Raw genomic sequence first — 24,060 nt, forward strand, 5'->3', positions numbered from 1 at the left:
CGCTGTTACAGGCGATGAGCCGCAGATACAGAAGGAATCAAGATTCAATGTAGGAGGCTGAGTGGAGCTCCCGTCCTGCACCCACCTTTTGTCCCCTCACACTGCCGCCTTGTCCTCAGAATGATGGAGCTCAGTGGTCTGCTTTTCACAGCGAGGACTACTTTCTGGATCTGTATGATCCTATACATTAGGCTACACAAGCATCAATAATTGTAGGTTAAAGCAGCACAAGGGCCGTCATCATGTTTTAGATCTTTTTGCTTCAGTATAGATCATTCAATGATGTCAACAACTGTGTGTGATCAGCAGCTGTCAGAATATATGCCAGCATTCATTTCCCAACAAACATACACACAGCATACAGGTTAACGTTTAAACCCACAGTTTTTATTTGGATTCTATAAACTATACTGACATGAATGACAACATAACCGGCTCAGGAGGTCATCTCTAATAAAAAAGAACAAATAAATAAAAGGATTATGTCATATTCTTGTGGTTAATGTAGCTGATGTAGAGAGTTACCACAGAGATGAGTAAACTAGAGTGAAACGGTGAGCTGGGCCTGACTGAATGTAGACTGCAGTCTAAACACTTGGGTCCATCTGTTCTTCAGGGAGGGTTTTATTTTAGGATGCACAAGGTTACCAGAAAAATTAAACCACCATGTGTGATTATAATGTACTCATTAGTCGTGTTGGTCCAGCAGTCTTTCTGTCTCTAAAAGGCAACACAGCAATGATTCACTTTCATGGACCCAAAGAAAGCATGCTAAGCTAGTCTGCAGAACATTTATTTGGACTGTAATCTACATCCAGACCATCCAACCACTGTGGGTGAGCAACACAGTAAAATCCAGCCAACCTTTTAAAAAGCAGCCCGGAGGCTTCCACTGCCACTAACACACCATTTACGCTCGCTTTGTGTTGAGTAAGGACAACCGTGTTTACAAAAAAAAAAAATAAAAACATTGAGGGTTTACACTTTCCAAAAAGAAAAAAAAAGCATTAGTCACATTAATATAGAAATAAACAAATGGCACATTGAATTCCTAATTTAAAAATAAAGTGGTGCTTGAGGAATTTTCTTTACTGAGGAGACAAGTTAAATAAATTACTACCATAAACGTTACATACAAATCTGGAGTAGTATATACAAAGAAGTTATTAGACACACAAAAAATCTACAATTTCAAATTTTATGTTCAAAGACAGCAGTAGAACCATATTTTACATAGCAAGGTGTGTGTTGATGAGTCTGTGTTGAGGGGCACTGATATTACAACAGGGGACTTGATGTTTGAAACCTTCCAGCTAAACATACTGTTCACCGAAAGCTAAGACTGCACCTGAGATGGGCGCGGTGAGTCCGTCTAAGACGCTGGGTGGAAGTGGATGTGATGGAACTGTGTAGATATGTGACCAGCGCTCACAGTCATGTGGCTTACTCTCACTGTCCCAGCATTAGAGACATGATAGTACTTATCAACCTTAGTCTTATTCTCATGGCTAAAGTGTTCTGTAAACACGTCCACCATCCAAAATCACACAAACTCCAGTAATTTTAAAAGTTCACAAACACTCAAAGATTAAAAGGTTCTCAATGTGCTAATTGATCGATTACTATACAAAGATGAGCTAAGAAGAATTTTTAATACTGTTTTTCTCAGCTTGGTAACAGTTTCAGATGGATGTATGATGTACAGGACGGTCAGTCCTTTCAAAAACTTGTCCCAGTCCAAACAGAAGTAATCACACATAACCTTAAATGGCCAGGCCATTAAAGATGCATGTGTCATATTGTCATAAGACTGAGACTAAACCTGTTGTTTGTACCAGGCTGTCAGCATGTTTTAACATGGAGGTCTATGGTGACTGAGTTGCTCTTTGAGCCAGCCTCAAGTGGTCACTACATGAACTGCAGTTTGTGGTACTTTCATATGAACAGGTGGCTAACAAAACTAGCCATCTGTTCATATACACATACACCCTGTGTACAGGTCTACATTGGTAGACTGGTAATGATCTGGTAACATGCTAGCTTGCACTTGGCTAAACCAGCTAATTATTATGCTAATTCTCTGGTTGGACAAGCATTTGAAAAAATATCCTCCAAGTGCACATGAGAATAAAACCTAGGTCATAAAATACCAGAAGTTCATTTAACAAACATCCTGTTTCCAACGCTCGTTGACTGCTGTGTGTCTGTCTCTCAGAACTGTACGTCAGACAACATCCCCATAATATCACTGTTCATTAGTATTCCTCCTCTCAATCGCTCACCTTCCAGATCTCCTTCTGCAGGTTAAGACTAAGTAAATCCCTCCTTTTTCCTTCAGCATCCCTTAAAAAATCTGAATGTTAATAGTGATTGTTAAGCAGAGCGGGTTCAGCTTAGTGAGGGGAAGTTTTTTTGTCTACTTTGTAAACACTCTCAGTGAAAAGTTCACTGACACTCAACACCTGATTCTCCCATTGGCTCTCCAGGTTTGATCTCTACGACTGACTCATTGCTTTCACAGTATGTCTTGCTACTCTGTCTGGTACAAACTTGAGATTTTGGTTTAAAAAAAAAAAAAAAAAAAAAAAAAAAAAGGAAATCCTTCATGAACCGTTAAGGAGCTCCGCCCCCTGCAACCGCAGCACACACTTCACTTCCTCTAGAACTTCCTCTAAATCTACTGTGAGTGGGCGAACGTCAGGCAGTGAGAGGCAAAGACAGCGTCTGTTTTTGGTCCGTCAACACACCAGTTTTCATTCCTTTTCTGGAGCGGTGTAATGACTGCAGCTCCTCCGTCATTCCTCCCCAAAGTGTTTTAAAGAGCAGCAGGGTTAGTAGGAGGGAGAGCGGGCGGTGGTGTACAGGTGGAGGGTCTGGAAGGCTCTTCATGCTGGTCCAAGCTGCTGCAAGACGCCTCACGGGAATGCAACAACATGCTTTTATATGCATTGACTGTGTGCACGCAGACAGCCAGCACACATAGTGGTGAGAGGCTGCAGCTACAACAGCGAGTGGTTCTCCTGTAGTTTTTTTTTTCCTTTCTCCTTTTTTATAACAAAAACACTGAAACGTTGTGACACAAGGTTATTAGTTCAACACTAGCCAACAGAACAGAGCTTAAGTGGTAAAAGGCCCCTTCTCCTCCCTGTTCCACTGGGATTGGCCGGCAGATTTGTCCGTCAGGTGCTGCCGCACTGCTCCTGTTAAGAGTCCTGCCTCCCCTCTAGGCATCTGACAGGCAGCTCTGAACACTGTCCATCCACAGCTGTGCGTTCAGGCTGTCCTGGGCACAGAAGTTATACACTCGTTTGGTCGTCTTGAGCTGAAAGAGCAGAGAAAAGACGTTCACTCAACTGAAGCCACAGGCAGAAACAAATGCAGACAAAGAACAGCTGTTATTGAATGAAATATATAAATGTAAAAAAAAAGTATCTATGGGTTGAATTGGTAAATACCTTTTTTTTGAATTGGTGCTACAATGCACTACAATCACCTTCTAAGCTTCTCTAATAAAAGTAGCCAGTTAGATGCTGTAATGTAACATTCTGTTGGTAAATCAATGTACACGTGTTACACTTTAGCTTCCTGTTTCTGCCTCAAGAAGTGTAGGTTGACTCACATCAAAGAATGCTTTGTCCTCGATGTTCTTCGGTGCTCCCATTGCAGGCGTTCCTGCTGTCACAGACTCCACCTCAGCCAGCTCGATCACTCCTTTACACTCCTTGTCCTTTCGGCTCTCGTAGTATCTCAACTGGTGGTGAGGCAGAGTTAAACACAAACCGATCACACCACGAAGGGTTAATCTAAAAAAATTGCGGATGTCTCAATTCACTCACCTGATGTTTGGTCTTATCCAGCACAAACCACCGTGGTTTCCATGGTTTCAACAAGGCTCCTTTCTTGTAGAGAATGCCTTCAAAGCTCCTGATGGGAGGAGACCAGAACACAAGTGAAGAGCCAAGCTTGTCTTAAAACACAATGGTGTTTGAGAGCTGGGACCAGTGTGTGTTATTAAAACATTCCAAGTCTCCTGAGACCGTGTCTCTTTTCAGCGTCAGGTACAGACCTGTTCTCGCTCTCCGTGCTCTGGAACTGACTGTAGAGTGTGCTGGTGCTGGTCCGACCGGCGACGGGTGTGGAGGTGGCGCTGGCCTCGCAGTCTAGCGCCAGATTAATGGAGGGTCCCACACCGCTCTCCTGCAGGTAAACGCCCTGAGAACGGCGCTGGTGGCTCAGGTTGGACGACATCAGCAAGGAGTTGGAGAAAGACAGCTGCAAGGAGGGGCAGACGGAAACCCGTGGGTAAGTTTCCACAGAGGAGGGAGCTGACACCTTTAAATATTTGGCTACTTTCTACTTGATCACCACATGACATCACAACAGTGCGTTTTCTGCTGGATTTTGCATGATGATGCGATGGTTCACCTTTGTTGACTCTAAGTCTATCAGACATGTCAGGTTAGGCTTCGCTTTAAACTGTTCAGACTGTACTGTCTCACCTTGCTCTCCAGTTTAGTCTCTGTCCTCTGGGTGGTCTTGATTTTGTCCCAGGTGTCCTTCCATTTCTCTGACGTCTGTCCAAGCTCCGCCTCAAGACTCTGCAGGTCCTGCAGCAGCTTGGTGATGGCGTCAGGCACCGCCTTACTCAAGCTGTCGTAGCATGGCCACACAATGTGACGCTGCGATTTGGGCCCGCTGGTGTCAGGTTTCTCTGCCGTCTCCTCTGCCATGCGCTCTTGCCGGCCCCTCAGCTCCCAGTCGTAGGAGGGCCCCTCTGACAGAGTCTCCTCCATGTAGTATTCCCACACCTTCAGGTTAGAGATGAAGGTGTACGGCCTCAACACCTGGAACACAGAGGTTCATTTAAATATCTCAGTGTCTCTCATCTTCCAACTAGTGCAGTCAGCCTGTGCTCTCACCTCCTCGTCTTCTGGAGAGTACATGTAGTTGAAGAAGATGGGTGTTTTCTTGTTGAGCCTGTCGATGTAATCCCACACAGATTTGCATACCTGAGGACTTTTCCTCTCGCCTTTCTCTTCATATAGCACTCCTGCACATACAGAGGCTTCATCAGTGACACCTAACAACAACCATCATCTGTTCACTACAATACACTCTGATTACCCAGCTCGATGCGCTCATAGTCCGAGTCCAACAGGAAGGTGCGGAAGCGGTTGGAGACGTAATGGTAGGCCAAGAACTTCAGATAGTACTGACTGAATTCAAACTCCATGGGGAACTGGAGGTGGATCTGAGGGTGGAGGCACAGAGAAACACAGTGAGCCATGAGAAAGGAAACCATGTCTGGTTACAGTCTCCTACTCTGCTTGCATAAATGTATCCTGTAACCACAACACTCCAGTCTGCCAAGGGACGTCTCTGTCTTCTGTCTTATATCTAATACAGGCAGAATGCAGCCACAGTCCTGCTGCACAGTATCTAACAGCCTATCAAGCAGCTGGGAGCACAACACCATCCTCTGTTATAAAAGCTCTGATGTGTCACACGGCAGCGTCAGAACTCCTTAAGGCTGCATGTGATAAAACACAGCCCACAACTAGATGTAGTGTCTGACGGACAACAACATCTCAGTATACCATACATATAGAGAGAGGAAGACCTGCAGACCTTCCTGCTCAAATGTCGGATTAGGGGGACCTTGCCCATGTTTTGAATGCACTACTACAGTGATCTCTAAGCCCTCCTAACGACAGATGATCTGCTACTCTGATAATGTGCCGCTCACACGGCGGGTCTGATAAATGTCTGTAAACCGAAGTGCAGTAGACCCACCTGGTGCACGCAGTCGAGGAACTGCAGGAAAACAGGGGTAAAGCCACTGCTCTGGCTGCCCAGTGTCTGCGCTCCGCGGTGGCTGAACCTGTGACCGAACGACAGCCACTCCTTCTCCACCAGCAGCCTGAAACCATCAAAAGTTCTGTAGTAGGGATCAGACAGCAGCTGCACCAGGGAAACCACCTGCAGACACACAGAGCATCCAATTAAATTAAACAGCTGAAGCCGTAGTGTAGGTGTAGATTCAGCAGATGGTTGCGGTTATCAGTCAGACCTGTGTAGTGACGTCCCAGCCATCCTCCAGGCTGACCATGACTGACGAGCCTGTATCCAGGAGTTCCACAACCAGCACTGACACCTGCAGCACCCTGTGCAGCTGTACACACACAGATTCACTCATATATACATACACAATACACATACAATACACATACTACAGCACAACAATAAAATAGCACTGTACTGACCAGGGCCATCCACTCTGACTCCTCCAGGCAGCGCAGGAAGCTCATGTTGGGATCAGAGGTTGGAGAGCTTGGCACGCAGGCCTTCATCAGCTTCTTGAAGCTGTTCTTCACCTGCCGCACGTCACACACCTCAATGGGAACCACCTCCCAATGCTGGAAGGCATCCTGCTTTCCGCCCTGAAACAACACAGCCTTTCAGTGTTTAGTTAAAAGTAGATCACAGTAACTAAACTAGCTCTGGTTCGTGTCCTCAGTCACCTTGAGCTGCGCCTTGTCCCCAATGATGTAGAGGTATGCCCTCTGCTGGCGGAGGAACAACGCCTCGCTCGGCCCCCCATTGGGCTGCGGAGACTCTTTCCCAGCCAGACGCGTCCCCACGTCTGGGTTGTAGGCACTCAGACGCCCACTACCTCGAATACTGCCCCACTTACCTGCAACACACATGCATACAAATTAGAGTCTTTAAATGTATCATAACATAAAAAGCGAATCAGCCAACCTCATGAAGAAGCCATCAGCCATTAAAGAACTCTTTAATGTGTGTCATCAATAGATGCACTGACAGCCATGCTGTTCAACCAGGTAGAAATGTCTGAACACTACCCGGCCTAGTTTGCCACACATATCTGCTATCTATCTGATTGGTGTTTACATTCAGCAAAGAAGAGAATCAAACAGGAAACAACAAACAGGACGTCAGACAGCAGAGCTGCAGCAGCAGCATGCAGATGCTGAAAAACACAAGCAATAACAACAGTCCATTAGTCCGCAGAGACAGTGAAGTACCAGTGATGATACCAGACACACGGACACTACTGTTAAAGAGATCTGATTGGTTAAAGAGGAGCGGAGGCAGGGGGAGGGGCGAGGCCTACTGTACCTCTAGGAGGGTTCCTGGCCTTGCCAGACACTTTGGGCTGAGAGAGGGAGATGACTTTCGCCCTTTGACCCAGAGCTGAGGTCAAATGACAAAGATGGCCTGTTAACCAACAGTGCTACACAGTAGAAGATGGTTTCACTCACACACACACAGATCCTAAACATGAGATATTCATCCTCCTCCTCTTCCAGTTCCAGTTTCAGTAACAAACTTCAGATGGAAAACAGAGTTCACACATTTGGCTTGACACCTGGTCTGCAAAAGACTCTAGTAAACCTGTGGCTATATCTCACCTCCTCTGCTGAAGGTTCCAGGAACATCCTCCTTGCTTCCCATCACCTGCTTCATCAGAGCTCCAATCTTAGGCTGTCTCAGCTTATCTGATGAGTCTAAGGACAGAACAAACATAACAAATAAGCTCAGTGTTCCCACAACCTCAGCTATCAATGACATTCTTCTGTCTGTGCATGATAGTCCACCCACCGGAGGTGCTCATATGTGTGGACGTGAAGCCACTCAGTGTGTTTCTGCCGCTGTTCTCACTGTAAGAAGGCATGGAGCTGATGATAGCCTGCAGGTATTTCTCCTGCTCCAGGCTGGTGGAGTCTGCCTGGGAGGGCACTGCACCATAAGGAGGAAGCACAGGAACAAAACTTTATCTTCTGGTTCTGATCATTTACTGTATTCGGTATTCTCTACACTGTATTCTTCAAAAAATGAAGAACTGGTCAGACAGCACAACCAACAACACATAGATGCAGCATCACACACCTGCAGTAGGAGCATTGGGGGACTTGAAAAAGCCCACCACCCCCTTAGCGTGAAGACCTGCAGAGCGCAGGAGAACAGCCTTCGTCCGCGAATTCCTCCAGCACACAACAGGGAAGCGGTTCTGCCGGTAGCAGCGAGAGATTCTCTGGATGGTCGAGTCAGGGATGCTTTGCGGGACGATCAGCAGGCCGGGGTAACTGTGACACACACATAAACACACAATGTTTACATACACAGATTCTCCAGTGTTTGTCTGTGTGTTGTCTTCCTGTGGTCTCACACCTCCTGCAGACGGTGTACATTCGGTTCACAGTCGAAATCCTGAAGGGCTCATTCTTAGATCGTGTCAAGCTGTTACTGAGCGTGCCCAGACCCAGACGCTGGTAGTCACGACAACAAGCTCGCTCTACAACATTGCTCATGGTCTGCCTGTCTGATGAGCGGATGGTGGAGGAGAGGGTGAGGGTGCTCTGGTCCACTTCCTCTGAGACTGTTGGGACAAAAAAAAGAGCTCAGAGTATAGTTTCCAGAGCCAACATGGATTCGCGTGTTTTTCATTCTATTTAATTTACAGTTTATTTCCACCACACCTGAGATTTCATCCTCATCTAGCTCTGACTGGAAGCTGCTCCTGTTCTCCCAGGTGGGGGGAGAATACTTTTTTCTGGTCACATACTGCCGGCCGATGGTTCTCTTGGCACTCTTCACCAGGTTTTTGGAAAGTGTCCTGGATGAGAGAAGAAAGTGTTGCATCCTTTGTCACCCAGTGTTGCCTGTCTACTTCATCAAAGTCACCAGTTCAATGAAAATGCACCATAGTGCTCATCAGCATGTTCCATTCACAGTGACTTAACATCTCACTTCCTGTTGGCTCTGTTAGTGTACAACTATGTGTTTAGTTCTGAAGCAGCTCCTGCTGACAATGACAGTGACTGTCTCCCTGGTTCATCCACAGCTATGAATTGTGCATTGCTGGTTGTTCAGCATACTGCAGGACCAGTGTCAGAACATGTCTTTTTACTGTGCACACACACACACAGAAGGCAGATATGGAAACAAAAGAGCCGATTAAACAGCTGCAACATTTTCCACTGATGAATTATTCAACGGTTTCTTTCATGCCCCATTCATTCTCTACAAAGAATAGGGGGAAAGTGTGTGTGTGTTTGGTCAGACTGCTAAGACTTTAAATAAGGTAGGTAAAAATGACAGAAAGGACATTGAAAAGCACAAGATGGTTTGACTTAACTAACATTTGAGACTGCAGGAAAATGTGCAGGACAATTATTAACTCTTATGCTGTTGTAAGATTTCAGATTCAAAAAGGGACTCTACCAGATGATAACAAAAGGAAATGGCACACAGTTGGAATAGAAGCTGCTTTGCCCTCACTCCCTGGAGTATGTTTTCACACTTGTATTTTATGCACTGTTTTGTGCATGCAAGAGAGACAATACAGGTGTAAACATGCACAACCTTACATGCAGTGCTTTGGAATGAAAGACTCCAGATTCAGATCTGTTCTTGAGATGCAGCCACTGATGCAGGTAAAGTTCTTTTAGTGCGCAACATATTTTCCCACACTGCTAATGGGAAAACAGAAAACTGGTTGGTGGTTGTTACAAGTTACAGCCTAATTAAATATGGGGTGAAAATTCTTTAGCCTAAGTTGTAAAACTAAATAAGTTTAGTTAGCAGGGCAGAAATTAGTGCTGCAGGAAATGGACATGTGAAGCATTGCCTGTGTGACTTGGTTTATGGCCTTTCTACACGATTTTTTAGCGATCTTATAAGGCCATTGCATGATACACTACACGACATGAATCTAATAAACTCTGGTACGACGTCAAGCTTGATGCGTGCAGACGTGTACGATGACCATTTACTGAAACGCAGGCGATCACAGGTTGCATCATACGTCAACATGCGAGGAGGAGGAAGACGTGGATGCGGTGGGACAGGTCTTGGCAGCTGTCACACTGTGAGTCAGTCATCCTAAATTTCTGACACCGCTAGAATTTTATCTTAGCTTGTCTTTGGTCGCAAGACGCTGACAGCGGCCATCGTGGAACCTGCCTCACAGTGCGACGTAAGGCCACCGATTTAGAGCCACGACCAAAGATATCTCCACGATTCTCCTACGATGCTCGTCTTTTGTCCGCGACAGCCCAAAATCGCACAGTGTTTACTGTGCTTATGACAAACATGTCAGTGGTTATGAGTGATACAAGAGCCTGTCATAGACTTGAAATATACATAGCTAAACTTTAATCACTGCTTTTTGCATTGATGTTCTCTTACTTGAGAGACTGGTTCTTGTCTTTTGTCTTGTGCTCCACCACCATCTTGCTGCATTGACCCACAGTGAAGGCGAATGTGCCCTGGACGTGCTGAGGATAACGCAGCTTGTGCACATGCTTCCTAAAAACCTCAGCCAGATCTGACGCAACTTCCTCGTCAAAAGCAATCTTCATCAGCTATAGACGGATAGAAAGACATCTGTGAGTTCAAGTTTACACTTCACAGAGAGACGCTGTCTGTAATATAGAAAGTACCTGGAAGGTGCAGGACCGTAGCTGGAGCCCCTCTTGAACAAACTGGTCCATGGTTAACGTGACTGAGATTCTCTTCTCTTTTGTCAGGGAGGCGATGGGGAAGGAGCGAGTCACTATCTGTTCACCCACTGCAGGAGAAAAACACACACGGTGATGAGTTCACCAGGCATATAAAACAAAAACAAACCCTACAGGATTTGCATTTGTTGGTGTGTGTGATCTTTCACCCAATGGGTCGGTGGGTGTTCCTTTGAAGATGAGGCGGTAGGTGGTGAGGAAGATGGCGCCCTCAGCGGGCAGTAGCGGAGGGCCTCCCATCAGCCCTGTGGCCTCCTCGCGGCCATCAGGAATCAGGTGGACTCGCATGCCGTCCATCACAAACTCCTCACCGGGCAGCAGAGTTGGCCTCAGCAGCTTGGGCTGCATGGAGACAGAAAGAGCGGAAAGAGAACTGGTGAGCAGAATAATCAAGCATTTAAAAGTGTCTATGTGAGAAGACAACAGGCATGTTCAACATCATGCTTTCAGGACCATGCTGGTTTTACTCAGTGACCTGAACTGTTGGGGGACTTTACAAATTTAGAGGTTAATAATGAAATAATTCGATGTTGCACAACACACATATCAGTTGGGTTGGCTTGGTGGGATCTTGGCAGAGATGATGTTACAAACTAGAAGATAAATACACAGAAAGAAATATAATAATATTCACTTGGATGTGTTTATGTGATGAGATGAGTTAATTTTATATTCCTAAAAAACAGAAGGATTTGTATCTAAGGATTCGCTGAGGACACACTGTGATTATGGGACATACTCAATAATGAACACTCAGACACTTCCTGTTCTCCCACTGAGGCTTAGAGAGCTTGACAATGAACCCTGTCTCTGATAGGAAATAAATGTCATGTTTGGTCACCTGTTTCATTACAGCTACAGTCACACAGCATGGTTTCCTCTAAAGGAAATGAACTACAGGAGCCACAGCAGCAGTAAATTATGTTATGTGCTCAGGCCACAATAACATTTTCACAAGCTAAACTGACATAAATCTGTGGGTCACAGGATACTGTTAGAAGACCCTGATCACAACATGTCACATCATTCCTAGTAATGTGAACCCCCTTCACTTACATGGCAATAAACACGATTCTGATTCTGATTCTGATTCTGATCATGCTCAGCATCGTCCCTCTCCAACACACTGCACCCTTCACTCTGAAGGCACTCTGCTGCAGGACCTCAGGGAGCCAGGCAGAGCTCTATTTCCCTCAGCGGCCACACTACATCACAACGGAGAGCATTCACCCAGCATGCACTGCCCCTGCGTGCTGTAGGTCACACACTTCTCTGTCTGATGGACAGACATACCTGCCCTGATACTGTGATTCTGAGCTGTAGGGATTGATGGAGAAGGGAGTGGGTGGGCTGGCTGGCTGGGGTTCTGCATGGCATTTCTCCTGTGGGATGTAAAAATAGGAATTGGCTACCTTTTGAATTGGAGGGAGCCTCTTACTCTCCCTGTGGACAGCATCCAACGTCTCAATGTGCATCTGAACGATATCTGAAAAAAGTAAAACTGAGTGTTATGGATTTTCAAAGACATGTTGAGTGATGCTCCCCTGTCAGTGACACGTCATCTCTACCTGGTATCATGGTGTGGAGGGCCTTAAGGTGCTCGTTGGTCACGCCGCTCTCATTGCACACCTTGTCTACAAAGCGGTTGATGAAGCGCACCACAGAGTTAGCCACATCTGAGCTCTCGGCATCTTCAAAGCCACTCTCTGTGTCGTAGCTTTCTGCCATGCTGCCTGCAACACTGCAAGACAAAAACACTTTTAACAATTAAGTTTAAAAATTCTAAACTTCAGAAATCCTACACTATAACACAAAGCAGTATCTGAGCTTAGTATCTATGTAACAGTGAAAGGAAGCCAGAACACAATGACATCGTTTCCTCTTTTTCTTCTTGCACACCATTTTACAGTGGCTACAGTATCAGTAGATGAAAATATTATTTTGATTATTATTATATCACAAGCATAAAGACTTAGTGGATCGTATCAAGTCTCCCACCTATTTGTAACATAGCTGTTGCTGACGCTGTCCACATCTACAAGGCCAAAGCTCCTCAGCAGGCGGTTCTTGCTGGTGTCCAGCGGCAGCAGCAAGTAGCTCATCCTGTTGGCATAGTGAATGGCCTGGCTAAAAACTGTGCTCTCTTCCTTTTGCACACGCTCTGTCTGCATCTCCTTGCTGAGTGTCGGCCACAACCGGCTCTGCTCTGACGCCAGCTCCAGGGCGCTGATTTTCCGTCTGCTACCTGAACCGTCCTGGTGCTCCTGAGAGGAAATCAAAGGATGCTCCTTAATGATGGATATCTTCAGATAAATGCAAAAGTCAGCTCAGTAGGTGACCAGACCTACTCAGACTCAAAGGGACTTCCAGGAATAAATGATGGTAACACAGTAAATGCAGTTTGGGTGCTCACCGAGTTGTTCTGCTGCTCTTCATCATCCGTCTCCAGGTACAGAGCTCTGATGTGGTTCTGGACATCGCTGTAGAACATGGCCTCCCAGAACTGCATGTTGGTCCACACCATGTGCTCCTGTACACAGCTGTAGGCAAACTGAGTGATGCCTGCACCTAGTTTCTGTCAGGCAAAGAGGCAGAGAGATTTTAATGAAAAAGAAATCTGATTAAAAATGCAGTTAGCTTAAAGTGTGAAAGCAAGAGCTGTCTGCAATCTTATAAACTTACTCTACAGAAGGCCGTGACTAGAGGAAGGAGGGCAGCTGCAATGCCATGTTCATCCATATGTGAACAGTCCTGAAAAGAGACATAAATTAAAAATAAAAAAAATATGTATGAATTTTAGACCAGTGTGTTTTTTAGAAAGTCACAGAAGACATCATCAAATTGGTGACGTGTTCTTTTCAGGGTCTGAAACATGGAGGATTTCCGGGATGTGCCTGCTCACCTGTAAGGTGCAGTTCATCATGCGGACAATGTAGTCAAACTGTTGGTCATCCAGCACGGCTCGATTCTGAAGAACATGTTGATTGAGCTCCTGGGTCAAACAAACTCGAGCTGCCCGACCCTTCAATGCCCGCAGCACAGCCGGCATCAGCTAGACACAGGAAATAAAACACAACCACATTTAGCACAGGAAACAATGACTATATTTTAGAGTTGAAACTAAACTTAGTGATGACAGGAAACTCCTAAACTGCCCTGTCATGCCAGGATGCATCTCTCTTACCTTCTTAGCCTCCAGCATCTTGTTCTCAAAGATGTATGTGATGCAGTTCCTGACCACCTCTAGCCTACGGGCACTGTTAGCCATTACACTTCCGTTCCTGTCCACGATGTCACCTGTGGAGACAGAAAAAGAATTCAGACACTAATTCATCAACACAGCACTGAACTCAACCTCATTAAACGCACGCTGTGAAACAGTCTGTCAGATTTCACACAGGAAGTTTAAGGTGCTGATCTACCCCACACCAGCAGTCCTTTAACAAACTTTTACCAAGTGTCAATTTTGAGACCTAAAAACTGGCAACATTAGCAGCTGAATTCTGTTTTTTCTTAATCCATTCCACAACTCACCCAGTGGGGGCCCGGACGGCACCATGCCCTTGAGTTCCGCCTTGACCACAGGAGGTGCTGTCTTGAGTTTGGCAGCAGCATGATCTATAAAGAGCTGCACTGCAACCTCATCCAGACCAGGGAAGGGCGTCTGATTCTGTGTGGAGTTCTGGCTATTTTCTGATGGTCGCTGGACTTTGTGCATGGCCACAGCGGGGTAGGGGTTCTCCTGGATTGAAGAAGACAGAATGGAAACAGTAAGTAAAAGCATCACATAAAGTGTAAGGAGAGGTTCATCCTTGACAAACTGTATTTGTCAGAGAACATACATTTTTGAAGAGCTGCTCTGCTAACTCCTTGACATGGTTCATGACTTTGTGTGGACAGGCCTCCTCATGTCGTATCCGCTCAACCTCATTGGCTACCAGCTGTGGAAACAGGTCAAAGAAGACAGCTGTTCAGCATCTTTCTTTAAATTTAAGCAACAAATGCTAAAAAGGGATAAAAAGGGTTCTATATTAAGAGACAGAGATTTAAGAGCTGTGTTTTAGCTGATCAACAATCTGAATATATTTCCTTTTAAGTTTGGAAAACTCTAGTAAGACATTTTTGCTCAAACATTTTTGACACATTTAACAGAAATCATTTTCTCTCAATCATCTGATGGATGAATCAGTCAGTTGCTGCATTGATATATATTTACATTGTATTTGTAGTGTCATGCTGTTCTCCTGATAAACATTCAGTGGCTTCAATGTATCAAAGGTTAAAAAAATAGGTGGCATTGTACACATGTATTTCATCACTGAAAGTTTTAACGTTCAAAAAAAGTCTTTGAAAATGGTGCATATTTTGCTGAAAACTCACTTCATCAAACAGGTCAGTGGCCCTGTAGGGAGGCCCCCTCTCTGACACGAAGCCCGCAAACGCCATGCCATCCAACACCTTCATGAGGAAGTCGTCTTCTGTCAGCGCCCTCTGACCCAGGAAGGCAGCCTGTTGAAACACGTTAGCTCTAATCTGTCAGCTTCCTTTTATGTGCTCATACTCACTGCTAACACACTTGGAAATATCAGTATCTTCCTGTACCTTATGGAAGCGGATCACAGGTTCTGGGTGAATGCGGATGATATGTAAACACCAGCGATAGCCCTGGAAGAGCCGAGCAAACAGCCACAAGAATACCGCTCGGATCTCCTTATCCTGAAACACACACAGTAATCAGGTTGAACTGGGTCCACCCAAACAACAAAAAACATCACAACATTATACATTTACAGCAGGGGTGTCCAAACTTTTTCGGGGAGGGCCAGATTCGATAATGCGAAACTCTCCGAGGGCCAACAGTCCCCGATGTCATTATTTTAAACAATAAAAACTGTGTATGCTGTTTTGTAATATGTTATATCTTACACAGCAAACAAAATAACATCGTAGCATTCAGATGAACGGATCAGAAAATGTTATCTGAATTTACAGCATAAATTTAAAACTTTCAGAAACTGATAACAGAGCAACAGGCAAGTTATTGACTCTACTGTGAAGGTGAGATCTGATCATATGTGGCAGGTCTGGTTTAGGAGCAGCAGACATCAGTAAAATGTCAGGTAGAAGAGGTGGGAGCCATTTAGTGCTGATCTCAAAGGGTCTGGTAATTTAATGTTTACACAGGTTTGCAGTGCATGGCAACGAGACGTAAAAACGTGATGACGTGCCTTACGACAGATGAGTACTGAATGACGGAGTCTTTTTGAGAGAAGTGCCGCGTCTCACTGTACAGCTGACAGTTTAACAACAGAGAACGTTAACAAGCAAAGGGACTGATCTGCTGCTCCAGTAAAACATCACAGTTTATAACAGACAGGACTCGATGGACAGGGAGAGGTACGCTCCGCTCCGCTCCACTCCCCTGTGCTCCTGGAGCCCCCAGTACTCCGGCACATTCCCCAGAGAGGGGCAGTTGGCCCACGGGCCGTAGTTTGGACACCCCTGATTTACAGTATCATTTCAACAGTCTTTCTTGCCTGGATCTTGAGTGCAGAGGGTTGTGTTGACTGTGGGGGAAAGGCATGATCCGCAACTTCCAGCTCTGGATCCAAAACCTGCAACAACACAAAGCCACCATCAATCAACAGAACCCACATCTTCCTTTGCTTCTGATGTGCTGCTGCACCAGTTTCACAGAGTGCTTAGGAGAGTCTTACTTTAAAAATGGATGTAATTATAGCTATAATTTAATTTTTCTAATTGATGTAATTTATGTGTGTTTCTTAGTGTGAAGAAAGCAGCAGTAGCAACAGGACCCAGTCACACAGACCCTTCAATGGTGGCAGCTTATGGGTCTCAATGTCATAGTATGAAGCTAAACATACAGCTAAGCCCTTGTTTACAGTTGCTGTCTAAACATCGTGTCTGTGATATTCATTCCAAATGGGCAACATAGCATCTAAAGCCCTGCTGTGATCAGTTTCCCAGCTTCCCACTTGTCTCCTATTATGCCTCAGTACAGTGAGGGAGACCAGTCTGGCTGATAGGTGAGCTGTTTGGACTCACATGGATGTGCCTGCTTGTGACTCTATCCAGCCTTTAAAACTGTGAACTCTGAAACTGTGCTGTTAAGGATAAAGGCCTAAAATAAAGTAAATCTCTATTTGATCAAAGCATAGCAATGTCCAGAGCTGTCTCCAGGTTAAAAGTCACACAGAATAGTCGGTGATACAACACAAGAGGGACAATTTCACAATAAATTACTTTTTAGAGGATATATTTATATTGAGCTGTGACATCTTTGGCATTTGGCTCAAAGTCAGAGGGTCCCAGGTGTCTTCTTCTTAGCCTGCAAAATGTGATGCTGATTTACTGATATTACTGGAATAGGACAACATCGACAAGTGACCCTCAGTAATCACAGGTTTCAGTCTAAAACACACACCATTCTTGTTGCATTCAGTCACACATATGACAAAGGACATCTACACAGAATAAAGAAAACAACAAGGGAATTTAAAACATAATTAAATGCAGAAAAAAGAAGCGCATCACAAGGTTGTGTAGACTATTGTGGGCAGATGATGTTCTTGTGATAAGAGGTAAGAGAACACTACCTTCACGCTACCAAGCAGATGCTGAAGACTTAAATTAATCCATGTTGAATGTGGCCTGAAGCACCTAGTGACTGGATTACAACATCTGCTCACCATAACAGTCTGTATCATGACATATTTTAAAACATGCATGTATAAAAAAGAATGTGTTTAAACATCAGCATTGCAGCATGATTCGAAATACGCATGCTAACAAATGGGCCTCAGCACACACACACAGGTATTTATTCATGTATACCCTTTTTAGTCATGTGACCTCCTTTCTCCTTTCTTTTCTTCTCTACTTTGTGTTACCTGAAGAAGTCTGAGGTCCTCGTAAATGTATTATTTGTGCAGTACCACATATCTCAGTGGCACTGCACATTTTGTATTAAACATGCATGTAACTGCAGCTAAGGCGCTAAACTCAATTAATAAAAGACTCTTTGAAACAGAACTATTCAGTTTATAAACACTGCACGATTAAACAGGCAGTAAGTAAGGGACTGTGGGAAAATCCAGTCAAATTTAAAAATTCCAGATCTCTGCAGCATCCAAACACAAAGTACTTGGCATGTCTGAATTTACCCAAAACAAACACACACTCCCCTTTGCCACAGTGACATGATGACTGAAAAAACCCATCCTTGTGCAGGCAGCAGAGGGAAACTGTCAATTTTACCACAAACTGACTTTTATACAGAAACAACAATCATATAAAATGAATCATCCAGGTTTACGTCACTGCAATCACAACAACAACTGGATTATCCAGGAAGGGATTTACAACATTACAAGGATTTTCCCACAACTGGCCAATCAAGATAAATACAAATCAACAATTTAACATAGCCCAACTAACCTTATCCCTTTTCTGCATCTAACATGAGTCAGCAGGAAAGGAATACTGGTAGAAGTGTTTTTATGTTGTGGTTGTTTTCCATGTGGGTACTAGATAGATCACATGATGATGTATTAATATAGCTATAATTAGGCAGCATTTTATAATTGTAGCTGTCTAGGTGAAAACAGAAAAACAGTTCAATAGTTCTGTAACAAATCGTAATATTGGATTGGATGTTTCTTTTTTAATACTGTACTGTGTTCTTATATTAGTTTCTCTTTGGTGGAACGGATTACTACTTTTACCAAGGGGTGAAAATCCAAAATAGCTGGGTTTATATTGAATTAATTTATTTAATTTAATCTTGAATTTTGTGATTTTCTGCTTGTAATTGCCTTATATGAAATCTGTATCCATGTACAGCTGTTAAAAGGGCAGAATTCTCCTGTGAATTGTGGTGGATATACAAAGTATACCTGATATTTGGCTTTCCAAATGGTCTTGACAATAATTAATCAAAGACAGCTGATTCCTGAAAAATAATATTATGACTGCTATATAATTCTATAAAAACATTTATGCAAGTGGCTGCACTATGTCTATAAGGTGCGCATAAGGTACTTTCCCTATTATGATACGATGTATAATCCTTATTACACATCCTAACAACTGATAACATATCCAATAAATTGATCGTAAGTATGGGCTATTTCCTGCTACTCTTCCCTTAAAATCCACACCTGCCACTCAATAAAGTGAGCAACAACAAATACCGCGTTTTACAGCATTATGAAACTGTGAACAGTGCCAACAAAGGTAATCAGGAAAGAATTCAATCCATTCTGCAGATATGAACAAGCAAATGAGGAAGCTGGAGAAACCATTTGTTTACACAAACAGATAAAAAGCATTTCTCAGAATAGGCTGGTGCTGGAACTGTCTTTAGCTGCAAGATGCAGTAAAGCACTTGATATGAGCTGGAGAGAAAAAAACGTACTACTCGCTACAAAAAAAATGCAAATAAAAAAAGACTTTCTGCTCCACACAGAAGGAAAAAACCCCTAGGAGCCTCCTGGCATCTCTGCCCTAAAGCACGACTGGCTGGCAGAAACGACCATGTAGATGTTAATAACATTTCCCAGTACTGAGTAGCGCTCTGTGTTATGCAGCTCTTACCATGGAGAGTGCAGTCTGGGTCTGCTGTTGGAGAGGTTCAGGTAGCAGGGAGATGTGGACGCATTCTGGGATAGTAACCGTGCCTCCATCGAGGTCAGCGATGATCACATCCAACTGAAAACACACACATGTAAACACACTTCTGCTACTAGGACTAATGAGGAAGTACAGCAGAGTGATTTAAGAGCAGATTAGAGCAACTGAAAGACAATGGCAGAGACAGATAAAGCCATCTCTCACTCTCTCAACAGCTGCTCATTACACCATGCTGACCATCAAACAACTAAAACCACACATTCACATTTCACTGCAGATGATAGCGTCTGACCCTGACCACTGCTCATACATTAATTCTGGGTGTGTAACTGCTGTGGAAAACACAGCATGTCATTGTAAGCAGAGATAATGGCTCTATCGGGGTGGCAAGCAGAGTGGAATACAGTGGACATGTCTAAGGAGGAGTTCATTACAATCTCAACAGGCTTTAATAAGATAGCAGCATATTATATATATATTATTATATGGTCTTTGATCAACACAAGGAGACACAGGTTATTGTCACATACTATTGGTATCATTTAACAGTATCTTGGCACAGTTTGTAAAGAACATTGTAACAGAATGTTGAGGTTAACAGCAGAGGCCAGTTAATAAAGGACCGATGAACTGTTGGTAAACGGGTCAGTAAGAGTTTACATTAAACATCTTAGTAAAAACTCAGATCTGTGCCTTCATTGCTAATAATACCATTATAATAGCCATAGTGTTAACATAATATGTTTTGTATATATTCTAAACAGAAAGTCTGTTTAGAAGTCTGTCTGGGTTCATCTGAGTAAGGTTATAAAAGTATGGAACAAGCCTTTTACCTCAGCTAGTTACTACTCCATCACATGGATCATATTTCTTTCCCACAGCTGGAAACCAGCAGCAGGTGTGCCTGTGGTGGCCTTTTTAATGACACTGCCTGGTTGTTTATTGTTGATTAAGTAGATTATATGGAGCTGGCATTGTGTCCTCCACCTGGCTGTGAGTTGTTTTTCTGCTGCTTCAGGCAGCATCATGGTGGACTTTAAGAAAGCACTGCCAACCATCTCCAATCAAACAATACCTGTGGCCACGGTGCAGACCTAAAGGAAAGGTCTCCTTTTCTTCCTTTAACCTTCATCACCAGTATGGAGAGGTGGATTACAGCTAGCAATAATTGTTTTACTGTTTAAACAGGTTTCTGAAAATGCTTTTAGGATGGAGATAAAAAGAAATATTACTACCAATCCTGAACACTAAAAATAAAACAGCATCTGCCTGCAAAGCAGATAGAAAGTTTTGTAGTTACAGTAAACAGATAGTAAAATTAAAAAAAAGAATAGAAAAATATATGGTCACAAGCTTCAGGTGGACGACAGGCAATATACTTTATAGGTGTTTGGCCAGGTACAGATAAAAAAATCCAGATTTTTTTCATTTATTAGGTTCACAGCACACATTTAAACACCAAATCAATTCCTTGATGCAGGAGGAATGCAGTTTTTCTTTAAAAACAGTCATGTGTATTTTACCTCATATCTATTAATTTATATTAAAAAAAAACCCTACCAGTTCTTGTGTCTCTGAGCGGAAGAATGAATTGACACCAATGATGAAGGGGGTGGGAGTGCTCAAGACCTCTAGTAGTTTTCCCGGTAGAATGGGAACGTAGGTGAAGCTGGAGAGACACAAAATTAGACAAGATATTAAAAACATCATCTGCTTTCAGCTTTATTGACAGCAGAGACACTGGGGAGTGGGAACGAACCTGTATTTGAGAGGGAACATGATCGCCAGCAGTCCTCGGCAGGCATCTGTTAGTCGCTGGTAGCTGCTCGACAGGAACAGGATCTTATGTTCCGTCAGTGCAGCACAGAACAGACACAACACGTTGGCTATACCTGAAGGAGAGCAGAGGATGCACAGGGCATTAGTGACTGTCAAGGATTGGTTGGTTGGTTTTAATTCATATAATTCATAATTCATTACTATGAACATGATTATGATCACTAGGGAGGCTCACATCCAATCGGTTTAAACCCTAAATATATAATTTTAAATTTATTCTTGCCACTACAGCAAAATGTAACCCCTTGATAAAAAAACTGTGCTGCATTACAATGGTGAGCGTAGATACAATAAAATGCTTAAATGTTGTACCAAGCTGTCTGAAGAGCTGGGCCACGCTGCTGCCGCTGACAGGCAGGGAGTCATTGATGGGGGTCTGGATAACTTGCCGGTCACCAGCACCTAATGTTATGGTTCTCTATAGATTGAAAGAGAAGAAGAGGCAAGGAGGATTAAAAAAAAAGCCAGAAAACCAGAGAACAAATGGCGTTTCTCAGATAATCAGGGTTGACAGCATGGTTTAATCACTGGTGTGCAAGTCCAGAGAGCAGTGTGAGTCAGAGACACAGAGATGGAGGTCCCAGAAGCTTAGCAGGTACATGACAAATAAAAACACAAGCCATTCCAGCTGATCAGGATGTGAATGAGGCTCTGCAGGACACCATGCCAACGGCCTATCTGCACAACATTACCAACAACACCATATCAAAGAGCCGTTATGGAAGACAGAAATCCAGAAAGCTGAGATGTAGCAGGTGTCATGCGCAGTGAATTTTCCACTGCAGTCCAGTGTGGAAATCTAAACTCGGTTAATTCACTCAGAGTGCTGGGATAAAATTAACAATTCTAACATATTGATTTGTGTGTTTGTTTTGGATAACAAGGATGGATGCTTTAGACTGCATAGGATAACCACAACTAGGAACTACACCATATATCAGATTTTACATACCACATATTTCAGATTTACCTCATATGGCTGTATAGGCTAACCAGGAAAAAAGTGCAGCACATCTCATGCTCTCTACAGGAGAAGCAACAGTGTCAGCAGCCATAGGCGAGATGTTAGCAGTTCAATAGTGTGACCCAACATCTGTTCATCAGGTATGTTGAACTCTGACTGCAGTTCCAGCAGCTATTCCGAAAACTGTGTCCGACAGTAAGGAGGAGATATGTACGTGGTTTTTGCATATAGGGTGAATATATTTACAGCTCTTCTAAAATAAACTGAAATGATCAGTTGTTGGTCACATATTGAGTCTATCGAGGCATTTTCATTAGTCCCCCTGTCATCAGAGGTGTGCACGGATTGGCTCAAGGAAAATGGGTGGAGAAAAGGAAGCAGAGTAAGCTGGGAGCTGATTGGTAGTGAGAGGAAAATGAAGGCAGGCTGGCGTACCAAACTCTCCTCTCTCTCCTCCTGGTTCGGCTACGCAAGTACCCGGCAGACAAACGCACACATATACACAAAACACCGCAGGATAAGACACAGGTTAGAAACAATAGGAATGCAGGCACAGAGTGCCTAAACCTGACAACAGTGTGATAGTCATGTATTGGCATGGCAAACAAATAAGCTGCACAAACATAACCATACACATTAACTGCAGAATGACATCTGTGTAACAAAATACAGGATGAGAGCAACATTAGATATGAGAGACACACATGCAAAACAAAATAAAGCTGGCAACAGCAGATCATCAAAATATAATAACAGCTATAATAATACAAATGACAGTATGTTTTTGGTCATATACAACAGTAGTGGTAGGAACATGCACATACATAGTAACACACATACGCACACACACAATCCCTATTAAGACCCAGAAGAGGAGCGAAATTGATTTGCTGTATCAACTCCTTGTATGGATTTGAAATTACAGCAACAAATACAGAGATTTCTGACTGAAAATACCTAAACCACAGAATATGGCTGTTTTAAACCCTAACAGGTACTAAAACAGATACTGGAAACAACAGAGCTCCTACACTGAAATAACCTTCCAGCCTCGAAACACATTGACATACCCCAAAGTAAATGGATAAAGTCCACAGGAACAAATGTTTGTCTCCTCATGAGATCAGCTGACAGAAAGTGCCACTGACCTCCAAAGGAACAGCTTGTGCAACTTTCAGTTTGAAATGGCATTTCTCTCAGTTATGCCTTATGGCTCATTTGAATCAAGTCCGTTAGAAAGCTTGGCAGGGTGACAGGCATTATCGAGAAACAGATATCAGAAGTCTCTGTTTCTGGAATCACATTAATTCATTTTAGGGAGACAGATTTTTATGCCTTCCGGTAACAGCTCAGTCTCTAATGGATGAACACTTGATTTTGTGCCATGTTAAACAAAGGCCTTGCACTTATGTGGAGAAATCTGACACTACCATGCGCCTGCACACACACACACAGGTCAGAGGTTACTCGTTAGGTAAATCGCAAGTGTGCAGAAAAGCTGCTGGAATAAAGCTCTGATTTGTCTTATTTCTACACAAAGGACAGTGTTGCTAAAGACAAGTTCATCCTATGCTCTACTTTGTATCTTACCAACGCATCATCAGGCCAACAGGCTGTGTAAACTGCCCTGACAAATAACTGCAGTGTTGTAAATTGCAGCTGAACAGCAACAGAGAAATGCAACTCAAAGGATGATATGATACGTTACATAGCTATGAAAGTAGCATGAAAGAGGTTTGGTGAACTGCTAACATAATGGCCTAAAAACACAAAAAACCCCAATGTTGCTGAAGGTCTGACAAAAGCTGTGTGACAGTGTTGCCACAACAACATAAAATGTCAAACAGTCTGCAGTAATGACAGACATGTAGAGAGAATGACAGAGGTCCAGTGTGATTAAACAGTTACAAGAATGTGTGTAAATGTGTGTTATTCATTCTAAGAGGCCTGCCCTTCTCCTGAGTCACAGGAACAGAAGAATTCAGTGGAATACATTTAGTTGTACAAGATGATTGGCAAAATAAAGACCTAAGCCTATATGCTGTTGAGTGTTTGTGT

At 43.6% G+C, this 24,060-nt stretch overlaps 1 protein-coding gene across 6 annotated transcripts in view; it reads right to left on the reverse strand.

The window, feature by feature from the left end:
• Positions 1 to 365: 365 nt before the first annotated feature.
• Positions 366 to 24,060, reverse strand: part of sbf1 (SET binding factor 1) — a 43,713-nt gene continuing 20,018 nt past the window's right edge. For 2 of the 6 annotated variants that reach the window (XM_028423147.1, XM_028423118.1), the window contains 37 exons: positions 22,438 to 22,467; positions 21,351 to 21,456; positions 20,959 to 21,091; positions 20,760 to 20,868; positions 19,164 to 19,277; positions 16,085 to 16,162; positions 15,150 to 15,263; positions 14,928 to 15,056; positions 14,390 to 14,488; positions 14,082 to 14,289; positions 13,732 to 13,844; positions 13,450 to 13,599; positions 13,230 to 13,298; positions 12,961 to 13,122; positions 12,546 to 12,811; positions 12,116 to 12,288; positions 11,960 to 12,033; positions 10,697 to 10,889; positions 10,470 to 10,597; positions 10,216 to 10,391; positions 8,505 to 8,641; positions 8,197 to 8,404; positions 7,915 to 8,111; positions 7,627 to 7,764; positions 7,437 to 7,532; positions 7,144 to 7,218; positions 6,522 to 6,694; positions 6,264 to 6,440; positions 6,071 to 6,172; positions 5,794 to 5,979; positions 5,125 to 5,251; positions 4,920 to 5,050; positions 4,500 to 4,844; positions 4,067 to 4,272; positions 3,837 to 3,924; positions 3,620 to 3,751; positions 366 to 3,322 (listed from right to left, as the gene is read on the reverse strand). In XM_028423147.1, the coding sequence (XP_028278948.1) occupies positions 3,224 to 3,322; positions 3,620 to 3,751; positions 3,837 to 3,924; positions 4,067 to 4,272; positions 4,500 to 4,844; positions 4,920 to 5,050; positions 5,125 to 5,251; positions 5,794 to 5,979; positions 6,071 to 6,172; positions 6,264 to 6,440; positions 6,522 to 6,694; positions 7,144 to 7,218; positions 7,437 to 7,532; positions 7,627 to 7,764; positions 7,915 to 8,111; positions 8,197 to 8,404; positions 8,505 to 8,641; positions 10,216 to 10,391; positions 10,470 to 10,597; positions 10,697 to 10,889; positions 11,960 to 12,033; positions 12,116 to 12,288; positions 12,546 to 12,811; positions 12,961 to 13,122; positions 13,230 to 13,298; positions 13,450 to 13,599; positions 13,732 to 13,844; positions 14,082 to 14,289; positions 14,390 to 14,488; positions 14,928 to 15,056; positions 15,150 to 15,263; positions 16,085 to 16,162; positions 19,164 to 19,277; positions 20,760 to 20,868; positions 20,959 to 21,091; positions 21,351 to 21,456; positions 22,438 to 22,467 (5,241 nt within the window). In that variant the 3' untranslated portion in view covers positions 366 to 3,223. The remainder of the gene's footprint in view (positions 3,323 to 3,619; positions 3,752 to 3,836; positions 3,925 to 4,066; positions 4,273 to 4,499; positions 4,845 to 4,919; positions 5,051 to 5,124; positions 5,252 to 5,793; positions 5,980 to 6,070; positions 6,173 to 6,263; positions 6,441 to 6,521; positions 6,695 to 7,143; positions 7,219 to 7,436; positions 7,533 to 7,626; positions 7,765 to 7,914; positions 8,112 to 8,196; positions 8,405 to 8,504; positions 8,642 to 10,215; positions 10,392 to 10,469; positions 10,598 to 10,696; positions 10,890 to 11,959; positions 12,034 to 12,115; positions 12,289 to 12,545; positions 12,812 to 12,960; positions 13,123 to 13,229; positions 13,299 to 13,449; positions 13,600 to 13,731; positions 13,845 to 14,081; positions 14,290 to 14,389; positions 14,489 to 14,927; positions 15,057 to 15,149; positions 15,264 to 16,084; positions 16,163 to 19,163; positions 19,278 to 20,759; positions 20,869 to 20,958; positions 21,092 to 21,350; positions 21,457 to 22,437; positions 22,468 to 24,060) is intronic. The other 4 variants (XM_028423166.1, XM_028423136.1, XM_028423126.1 and 1 more) reach the window with 3 other exon arrangements.

Source organism: Parambassis ranga, chromosome 2 (genome assembly GCF_900634625.1).
Source record: "Parambassis ranga chromosome 2, fParRan2.1, whole genome shotgun sequence".
NCBI lineage: Eukaryota > Metazoa > Chordata > Actinopteri > Ambassidae > Parambassis > Parambassis ranga.